The following is an 11,678-nucleotide window of genomic DNA, read 5'->3' on the forward strand; positions in this document are numbered from 1 at the left end:
TTTCAATATATTAAGCTTACAGTGTTATACAAGGTAGTGCTGGTGTTTGGTGTTTAGTTTTCATGGAAGACTTACAGCTAAAATGTTGATAGATTTAGTGATCCGGGATTCCCTTCAATGTCCCACTGGGTGATCCTAATGATTCATGATCATATAATTTATAGTTATAGTAGTTCTTTCCATGGAATTTGACGTATGTCCTTTGTGGACAAAAGTATGTCAATTGATCATAATATAAAAGGATTTTAACTCAAGTATTGAGAGGTAATCCTAAAAGGTTAATAGCTACTATTTTGTCGGATTACGAACATCAATTCACATAAAACTTGCATGCAATGGATAATAGGTCACAAACTCGAATTTTGTATCTTAGTCTAATATCATAGAATACTAGAGTGTAATGATTTTCTTTAGTGAAATGTTGAGTCAACTTTAAAATTTAATTATGACAGAGTCAAAATTTTCTTATGGGTTCTAATGGTCACTCTTTAAGCTCATACTCTTTTGTAGCATTTATTTTGAGAGGGTTTTTTTAGTACTTAATTATAAAATACAAAAAGGTGCTTTTGTATAAGCATAAGGTTGCACAAGAACTTATAATTAAATAACTTATGGGTTGTCTTTTTAGGATATTTAGTTAATTCAAGCCCTTTGGACTAATTATTTAAATATGACCCACTGAGCTAGATTAAGTGAGTCAAGCCTGTGACTTTAGTTACTTAAGCTTAGTTAAGAGTTTATATAAACCCTCTAAGTGTTTAGGGTTAAACTAATTGTTATCTTCCACTTTGTTTTGAGAGAAATCCGAACTCCCACTCCCTCTAAAGAGAAACCTACTTCTCCATTGCTAAGATATAAAAGAAAGTCATTGGGTTGAAGATCATAAGTTATTCAAGTTTTTTTCCACAAATCATAAAAAGGATTTGGGAACATCTAAATCTAAAGACATGTTTTCTAAAAACATCACAACATAAGTTTTTTAAAAATTAGGCATCTTCCAATGCACTTACTGTTGAGAACTCCAAATTACTCTATTCCCTAGCTATGGATCATATATGGTGCATGCCATCTACCCTAGGCTCCTCTAAATCTAATGTAGTGGAAAAGATGGTATCAAAAATCAATATAATAAGTAGATCTAGAGAATTAAATGAACATGCCTTTGATTTGGATGTTCTCAAATCATTTTCAAGCCGATGAAGATGTCGAAGAAAATCCCAAAACCATAGAAAACTCTATGGAGCTTGTCTACTTGGTGTCTTTTCACTTGATCACCTTTCAAGCAGATCTAGACATGCGAAAAGTGTGCGTTTTTCTCTCTAGAAGGTGGCTAGGGCTTTTTTTTTAAGATGCTCTTTGGAATAAGAAAGGCAAAAGTTTGGAACCCTAACTCTTAGGGGGTATTTATAGGGCTCCTTGTGGGCTTATGTGACTTGAACCCAAATTGAGTTTGAGTCACTTAATCTAGTCTACCTAGGTCTAAATTAATTAATTAGCCTTATTAGGATCTAATTAATTAGTCTAGTAAAAAAATATAACTCATAGGATCTAGTGTAACCTTATGCTTTTGCCACAACGTCTTTATCCACACTTATGAACTTAAAACCCAAATCCCTTAAAACAAACATGTCGCCATGAACTATGAGATCGATCGAGGACCACTGAGATCCATAAGAAAATGTTAGTTCCCTCATAATTTAATTATGAAGTTGATTTAACATTTCACTAAAGAGAATCAATTAACCTTATGCTTTTGCCACAACGTCTTTATCCACACTTATGAACTTAAAACCCAAATCCCTTAAAACAAACATGTCGCCATGAACTAGGAGATCGATCGAGGACCACTGAGATCCATAAGAAAATGTTAGTTCCCTCATAATTTAATTATGAAGTTGATTTAACATTTCACTAAAGAGAATCAATTGCACTTCAATATCTTATGAAATTACAACTAGGCGAAACTCAAGTCTATGTCCTACTATCCACTACATGTAGACCCCTCATGAGCTAGTACCCATGATCTAATAAGATAATGTTGTCAACCTATTAAGATTATCTCTCTAATCATTAAGTTACAGATCCACTTATTATGTGACTAATTGATATACTTTAATTCCAATTAGCATATGTCAAATTCTACTAAAGGAAATGTTATTACCATAATCTTCTTGATCACATGTCATTTGGGTTACCTAAGGGGACACACTATCTCAATCTTGTAAAATATCATAGTGCCGCTATTAAGAATACTTGTTGCTACTAGCTTCTATTAGTGACCCAATCCATAAGGATATATGACTGCATCAGATCTCACCCATAGATCAAAGTCTCTTGTTAATTTTGACACAAACTCAATATCTTTTTAAGGTTGAGAGTCAATGTAGTATAGTAGCTTGATAAATCATGACAACTTGATAATCTTAAGTCATGATTTATCATAGGCCTTGTCCAATATATAACTGTAGACACTACTGTACTCACAATGAGAATCTTATTTTGATGGCTAAGATAAGTCATCCCTTCAATTAGGAGGTACTGCACTATAGTCTCCATCGGCTTGTCTAAACCCATAAACCTATTATGAACACTTATCATTTTGTAAGGAGCCTATGATTTGTATTCTTTGTGCAACTCTTAATGCAATGTACAATGTAAGTGATACAAGTGTGTATGCTTGGATAACCAATTAATGCAAAATGGATAGAAAAAGAAACAAGAAACATAAATAAATAAATTTATTAATGAATCTCGAACTGTCACAGTATGTTGTACTTTCTAAGGCTCTATCCTAACACCTAAGATCTTAGTTGCTACCCTTTAATCTATATCCATGGTTTGTTTTCCCAACACTTAGAATTGAGAATCCAAGTGTATAGGATTAAAGTTTGGTTCAAGCTTTAAAAGTTAATGGAATCCTCAAGTGACATGAAGAGAGTGAACATAGGTTGGGTTTGGGGTTGATCACTATAAATTTTAAGTTTGCATCTCTTATCTTTTCTTTTAGTTTATTTCATTGCTAATTTAATTGTATATTGTTTAACTTTAGTTTATTGCATTTGTTTGGATAAAAATTGCTACTTTAGACCTCACCTAATTCGACCCCTCTTGGGTGATTAACATAGGTGGATTAGCTTAACTTCATAGGCTTTTTTTGTTTGTTTGTTTTTTTTTTTTTTTTTTTTTTTTTTTTGTTTTTTGCCTCTTCTTTAATTATAAATGATGATTAAGGTTTATTCCATTAAATGACGCGAGTCAAAATTTGAAAATACCATGTTATGATATTAACACAAAGAGGATAGAGTTTTGTATAATAAAATTAGATCTAGACAATTGGGGTTGTAAGAATTTAATTGATTGAGACAAAATATTTTTAATTGATTCACATTCCTCAAAAAATATTTTAAATATTTTAAATTATTTTTTCCAAAATTCATCCTTTAGATTATAAATTTATTTGATTTTAGTATCTTTAAGTTATGTTAAATCATGCATATAATTTTTATGAGAAGAGGTCATACTCATTGAGGAAATGATAAGAATGGAAGATTAATGACAATGGTTGATTAATTTATAATTAATTAAATATATAACCACTAAGGAAACATTAATTCAATTGCCTTTGAAAATGCACAAATTGAATGGATACCCTCAAAAGAGGAATAAGTTGAACAATAACATTAAAGAGGTATGCATACACAAAAGTAGAAAAAGATCTTTATTGGTTATACATATGATTGGGAAGACTAATGTTTAAGAATGTCAACATTGTTGATGCCTTCAGTCCCAGAGATCCATGTTGCTGCCAAGTGGACGCATGCTTTCAACCAAGATTGAGTTCTGGCTCAGTCGACCCAGTTCTGGCTCAGTCGACCCTGCAAAAAATGTTCGGACAAGATGTCCGGACACACCCTTCGATGGTTTTGTTAGCCATGGCTCCAGAGATTAAGTTGTCGGCCTTTATCAAGGATAGCAAGCTTACCTTCTTCTTTGTGTGAAGGCCCTTTTATATGGTGTCAGAAGCTCTGTCTCCCTCTTTAATGGTAGGAAGACTTTTTGGCTCATCATGATGTCTTCAAGGTGGTGGCAGGGTCATCATCACCTTGCAGGCGGCTGTCAGAGATCGTGGGAGGCGACTTGCCATCGCTCCTGTCCTTTCGCTCTGTAGGCGGCGAAACGTGTGCTGTGGCAAGCTGTCGGGGATGACTCAGTAAGGCTTGCTCGCTACAGTCAATGATCCGGACAATGTATCCGGATAGAATATATCATCTCCCGGGCATGATACTTGCGAGTGCTGTGTGCTCCTCCCTGGGGGACCCGGATAGAGGTGTGTGCCTCCTGTCCTCTTGGGAGGTACGGCCAGGATCGATTCGGGTAGAGGTGCGCGCCACGTGTCATCGGGGGAGGGGTTCTTACAAACATCAAAATAATGGGTTAAAGTGAAAAGCAAAAATTGATAAAGGACTAAACTTGTTTATATAAGTATTAGGACTTAAAAGTCTAATACCTGCGGAGACAAAGCCAAATGGATATGAAGTTGATGCATGAAGATGTAAAAATTGTTTGATACCAATGGGGTATTAACCAAAAGTGTAATTGAGATAAAGCAAACGTTATAGTGTAACGTTTCATGCACAAACCTTCGATAACTCTCATAATGACTCAATCATATTCCTAACTAACATGATTGATCATTCTCGAAGGACTTGATATGCACTTTATAATGTATATAAATCCATGCTTATCTAAAAATCTTTGAAGGATGAAATGGCATGAAGCCAAGTCCCTAAATAATTTAAAATGTCTAATGCAAATAATTCCCTAAATGATAAAGATGCTTTAAACAAATAATTTCTCAAAGGATTAAAATTTTTGAAAAAATGAATGAAAATCTCATTTCACATTCTAAGTCAAGTCACAATGATAATATATTTGATCAAATTATGGCCTTGTATGATTGAAGTAAAGGTGTAAAGGTTTGTAATTGTTACAATCTTATTAGATTTTCTGAAGAATTTATAAGAATGATTAATTATCTAATGAAAAAATTTGAAGTGAAAGATCTTAAAAAACCAAAATGTGGTCTTGGCCTACAAATCAAGTATTTCAAGTGGCATGTTAGTTTATCAGTTGACATATATAGAGAAAGTTTCGACATGCTTCCATATGGACAAATCACACTAACTTAACTACCTTATGATTGTTTGTTTACTTGAAGTGAATAAAAATATGTTTAATCTCGTATAAGCAAATGAAGAATTATTTAGTACAAAAGTATCATATCTCAATATGATTAATGCATTGATTTATCTTGCAAATTGTATATGATCAGATGTAGCATTCTCAACCAATTTGCAAGCATGATACAATTATGCATTAGTTTGAATACATTGGAATGAAATCAAACTTGTTCTATGATATCGTTATGGAATAACCAACATGAGTTTCTTTTATTCAAAAAAATCAAAATTTTAATTAATTAGATATGCATATGTTGGTTATTTTTCAAACATGTGCAAAGTTCAATCTCAAATTGGATATGTATTTACTTATGGTAATACAACAATATTGCATGTGAAGATTATTTAAACCAACAATAGTAGACACTTTTTCAAATCATTCAAAGATACCTGAAGTTCATGAAGCAAATAATGAATGTGCATGATTAAGGTCAATAATTCAACATATTCAGAGATCTTATGGACTATCCTCCATTTATGATAATCTAGTCAAGTTATATGAAGACAATATTTCTTATATTGCACAAATTGAAGGAGAATTTATAAAAGGTAAAATAATACATTTATCTCCTCTAAGTTCTTCTATACTTTTGAGTTCTAAGATAATGGTGAAATTGATGTTCCACAAATTTTGTTGTGTGATAATCTAGCATATCTATTCACAAAAGAGTTATCATCTACTACATTGAAAAAGTTAAGAAATAACAACATTAGTTGTGGAAATTCAAAGATCTACAAAATGTAATATTGAAGAAAACATAATCATGTATGCATATAGAAGAGAATACTATTATGAAGTTTTTTTTCCCTCGTACAAGTTTTGTCTCATTGGATTTGATTGATAGGATTTTTAATGAGAAGTTCTAATGGTTAAATCATTTAAAAAATATTGTACTTTTTTTCTTCATTACAATTTTTCCCACTAGGTTTTTCTTAATCAGATTTGGATGAAACCTATTCTTTTAGTCATCAAAGTGATAGTGTTACAAAAATATGAGAATTTGTCGTATCGTAAGAACTTATAAATGATCTCTATATTAATATAAATTTCTTCTTGATTATCAATAAAACATAAAATATGATATTAAATTCTTTGTGAGTATTCCAATTTCTTCTTCTAATTTTTTCTTTTTATTATTTTATTATATATATATATATATTAACATAAAAAACTGAGATTTTATGTCATGTCTTAAAAGTTCTTAATAACTAATCACATGACATTATTGTCATTATTATTATTTTGAAAATTAATAAAAAAAATATAAGCAATTATTTAAATGGTAATATCCTGTCCCATGTGTTTTATTTAAAAATATTATATATAAAAGTGATATTTAAAAAATATTAAAAAAAAACATAAAAAATTCCAAGTGTTTTATGTTAAAAAAACATTAAAAATTGTTTTTAAAAAATTATCCTTAATTTTTTTTTTTTTAAACAGTCTTTAATTTTTTAAATTGTCAAATGTTGTCTACGCTAGTTATTGTAGTTTGATTTAGATTTCTCCATCCGACCGGAACAAAGGAGAGATCTACCATCTGCGTTTAATTTGTATTACGTGGCGAAATACAATTGGTTGAATAGACGTGGAATGTGTGGTGGTCCCCACACGCTTGTACGAAATAAAGGGCCATTGAAAACGCCTGAGCCGATTATTCACGAAGTCAAAACTCGGAACTCCGATCGCGATTCTCTCGACTTCGAAGCCTCGAAGGTGAGTTCCTCTCCAACTTTATTCCGCTCTCTGGAATCTACATGCTTTTGGCCACGATTTCTGATGTAAAAATCACAGATACGTAGATCATTAGTGTTGTGATGATTGCTTTAGGGTTTTGATTCTAGGTTTTTGAATCGGGAGAATCCTCGCTCCTACTCCAACTCCTCTTTTATAGTTGTTGGTCCTTGCCGCTCTTTCTCATTCATTCCCACGAATGAGCTAAACAAAAAGGGCGGAAGGAGCCTACACCTATAGTTGATCTCAAAACCCCCGCCCATAGAATACGTACTCAGATCTGATTTTGCCCAATTCATCCTGGTTTAGGGTTTCTGAATATGGTTCAGGGTTTTGATTGGTATTTTGGGATGGTTGTGGTTGGATCTAATTTTTTTATTTTTTATTTTTTCCTGTCCAGATTGCCTCTTTGTTCTGTTTGGTTTTCGAGATAAGGGAAGAAAAAAAAAAGAAAAAAGAAAATTAAAATTTTGAGTCTTAGAAACTTAATTCCTAATTTGGTTGGTATTTTGTATGTTTGTTTATTTTTATTGCATGACAACTTAAACTCTAAACATTAATGGTGTGTTCGATACGTGCATATGACAAGCTTAAACACAAAACATTTATGGTGCGTTTGGTACGTGGAAATGAGTGGGAATGGAGGGGAATGATGATAGCATGTAGAAGAGGAATCGAAAAGCTAGTGAGAGTAGGATTTGATTTTCACAACAATGAATTTTGATTCAAAGACAATCCAAACATGTGAAAGAACAGGAGATGGAATTGATTTCCTATTCCTATTCTCAATTCCAGCATTCCAAACATGGCCATAAGGTTGATGTAAAAGTCAACTAAAAGCTTATTTTTATGATTGCCTGATTAGATTTTTCCTTTAACAAGAGCAAAATTAAGTTGTCAATAGGTACAGATTTCTACCGGCAAATTTTACCTATCTTTTTGTTAAAACTTTACTTTTTGTTTGTGACCAATCTACCTAGTGTTCCATGGCTTAAACAAGTGACCCAATGCTCATGATTTTGGTGGAGCTCTGGTTCTTTGTCTTTAGAAAAGGAAAGAGTTTAATCCTTGTTTCTTGAATGATTACACTTTCCCAGATTAGGTTGGGGATAAAAGCTGCTGGGATTCAGACAAACTTGGTTGCCTGATTCTGGCATAGGGTTAAAAAACTCAAAAGGTCACTTCATATTGGATATGTTTTCCCAATCCTGGAAAAGAAAAGTTACCTATCGAAAGAAAAATAATTGTTTTACAGGTATCTTTATACCCATTCTATTTTGTGAATTGACTCCCAAAAATATCATTTTTATTATCAAGTTTAGATGCTGATGAACCAAACACACTCTTGGAAAGGGAAACCCTTTGGTAATGAGAGCAATAGAAAGATTACCCATTTAAGCAGATTTCCCTTCAGAAGTTTGGGTATGGGAACACAAAGTGTAAAGGTAGTTGCAGGGAGAGAATGTAGGATAGTGCAATGTCTTTTCAAGTGATTTTGCTATGTTGCCCCATTCTTTTATCAATCTTTTTTTTTTCTTTCCATTTATTTTTTTGGAGAAAGGAAATTTTTCATTTTATTACACCAGAGGTAGGGATATCATTTTTTTTTTCTTTACTTACTTTATTGATATTTATATGTATAACTGAAACTAACAAGTATTTTCCTGCAATTTGAGACTATGCTCTATGGTAGTAATCATGATCAATCAGGGTTTGAGATTATTTTTACTAATGGCTCCCAACCTTGATCGATCCTCTGTTGAAACCCAAAAACTTGGTACCTTCAATGCTGTTTGTTGAAACCCATTCCATTTATAAGTGGTTTCTATCATTTTGCATTTTAGATTCATATGCAAGTGACTAAAATGCATTTGCTTGTATAAAATTATGAAATCTGTCTGTTCCCTTTCATGTTTTGAATCCCAGGAACATGGCTTTAGTAAAGAGTGTATACCTCATGGTTACATTAATAAAATGTGCTTTGACATAGGATTGATGTGACAAAATGAACTAAAAGAAAATGGTTTAAGACGCCTAGATCTTACCCATTTTGAGTGACCAGAGGTTTTCTCTTATGGATATCTTTACCAAACTGTTTTTGGTTGTTTCTAAACTTCAAATGGATGTTACAGATGGTTCAAAATGGAGCAGCTCCCCCAAGAGGAAGTGCAGCAGCTGCTGCCAGCCTTAGGAGGAGGAGGACAACAAGTGGTGCGACTGCTGGAGGTGCCAGTGGGAACATGCTGCAGTTTTACACAGATGATGCCCCTGGGCTCAAGATTTCTCCCAATGTTGTACTTGTCATGAGCATTGGTTTTATAGCTTTTGTTGCCATTCTCCATGTCATGGGCAAGCTCTACTTTGTCCGGAAAGAGGCCTAAAATGGTATACTAAATAGGAAAGCACAGTTGAATGTGCTTTATTTTGTATCTTTAATCGACGGTTGGTTTAGATGATGAAGTATAAACATTGGTTTGTTTTAGATGGCGGCTTATTATTCTGCCTTGCAAATTGTGCATGGTTGCGAGAATAGCAGGTGGGTTTGGGTGATTCATGAAAAATAGTAAAATACTTGTTTCATCGCAACACAGTGAAGCTTTGTTTCTGCAACGTAATGTGGGATTGCTGGGTTCCATGGTTATTACTATTGGATATGCATCTAGAAACCTTCACCTCTTTACTTACAAGCTCTTAGGAGGCCTGAAATTTTAGTATTGCCTTGACGGTAGGTTAATGATGCTTTGGGGTCCTCTGTGCACCCACTCGGTTATGTTTGATTCCATAACATTTGAAAGAAAAGAGAATAGAGAGGAAAAACAAAAGGAAAAAAAATAAAAAATAGAAATATTTAAAGTTAATAAATTATTTTTATATGTTATTTTAAATTATTTTATTTATATTAATTTTTGAGATTAAATAATTAAAATTTTTTTTAAAAAAAATAATATCTTTTACAAGATAATTAAATATAAAAAAATTATTTTAAAAATTTTTATCCTTCTTTACTCTTATGTTTCGCTGTCTGCATGAATTCTTCTAATCTTACCAAAAAGGATACATCTGATTAAATTTTAAAATTTCTGCAAAATTTCATTATTTTTTAGGCTGGGCTTCAGCACTTCTAATTCACAGTACACGAAGAATGCTTCGTGTACTTACTGATGTTTGTGTTTGTAGTTTAAAAGGTATTACTAGTAGTAGCCTAGTAGGACCTTTTTTTTAAGAAATATTTTTAGGATTTGAATTTTAAGATTGAAAAAAACAAATATATATTATATTTTAAAAAAAAGAAGAAGTTATTGTAGGCATAAACTGAGTTTAAAAAATAATAATTGTCAAAGTAGTTATTTCGACCCATGTGATATTTTTTTTAAAACCAATCTTGGGTAACGTTGGCTTTGGTGTAATTTTAAAATTGATTTAAAACCCCCCACAGCTATGCTTTTAGAGCAAATTTAAAATTGACTCAAAACGACCATATAATTTTTGATTTGGTTTAAAGTTACTTTTGTTAATAGACCAAATTTAAAATTGGTTTTAAACTGTGGTTAACATTGTTAGAGTTTGTTTGGCCCTATGATTAAAATATAGTCTTCATAAAAAATGTTTTAAAAAAATTAATAACAGTTCTTTATTTCGGCTTTTAAAAAAAGGTAAAATAGATAACAATTTTTAAAGAAAAGTAAACATTGTTATCACAATTTTATTTCTTTTTTTTATAAAAAATTTCACTTTCCACCGTCTAATACAAATACTGAAAATATTTAAATATAATCTTTCTTTAAATTACATGTTTATTTTTTAAATTTCTTTGAACTTCTCTAAAAAATTTTATTAAACAAATAAATTTTTATACTTGATACATAAAATTTATTAATTTAAAAAAAATAATTCAAAACTTAAAAACCAATTTAATTAATTTTAAAAAGTCATAAAACTCAATAACGTTAGAAAGTCATAAACCTACAATTTATTTTAAATAATTAGATTAGTTTCTTCTTTATATACAACATATTTTTATAAATTATTTTATTTGACAAATAAATTTCAAAGTATACAAAACTTAATGTGTTTGATTTATTAATGAGTATAATAATTTTTTAAAATAACTTAAAATTAAAACAATGATCCAATTAATATTAAAATTTTATGGAACAAAATTAGTTTACACCATTCAATTATTTCTCGACCACATTGAATCAATTTTTTTCCGAAATTTTTCACTAAGTAAATAAACTTCAAGTTAAACAATACTTAATATATTAAATTCATTAATGAGTCTAGTGATTTTTAAAAATAAATTGAAACTCAAATAATAAACTCATTGAGACACAAAATTTATGAATAAAAATTAGTTCACAACAACTCTATTATTTCTTTTGCAATACAAGATTATATATTTATAAATTTTTTCATTAGAGAAGTGAAATTCAAATTAAGCGATACTTTATATTAAATTTATTAATAGGCTTAGTACTTTTTAAAAATAATTTAGAACTCAAAAATAGATCTAATTACTAAATTTTCTCATTAGAGAAATGAATTTCAAATTAAGCAACATTTTGTATTAAATTTATTAATGGGGTTAATAATTTTTAAAAATAATTTAGAACTAAAAAATAGTTAATTTATGTAGCTTTGAGTTTTATTTTTAACTAAGAAAATAATAAGAAATATTTAAAATGCAACCCTATAATTATCCT

At 30.8% G+C, this 11,678-nt stretch overlaps 1 protein-coding gene across 1 annotated transcript; it reads left to right on the forward strand.

Moving 5' to 3' along the window:
- The first annotated feature begins 6,819 nt into the window (after positions 1–6,819).
- Positions 6,820–9,536, forward strand: LOC117932440 (protein transport protein Sec61 subunit beta-like). The gene is made up of 2 exons (XM_034853693.1): positions 6,820–6,957; positions 9,108–9,536. The coding sequence occupies exons 1-2, from the start codon at positions 6,835–6,837 to the stop codon at positions 9,354–9,356; spliced, it is 372 nt and encodes a 123-aa protein (XP_034709584.1). The 5' UTR covers positions 6,820–6,834; the 3' UTR covers positions 9,357–9,536.
- Positions 9,537–11,678: the final 2,142 nt, after the last annotated feature.

Source organism: Vitis riparia, chromosome 15, assembly GCF_004353265.1.
Source record: "Vitis riparia cultivar Riparia Gloire de Montpellier isolate 1030 chromosome 15, EGFV_Vit.rip_1.0, whole genome shotgun sequence".
NCBI classification, from domain to species: domain Eukaryota; kingdom Viridiplantae; phylum Streptophyta; class Magnoliopsida; order Vitales; family Vitaceae; genus Vitis; species Vitis riparia.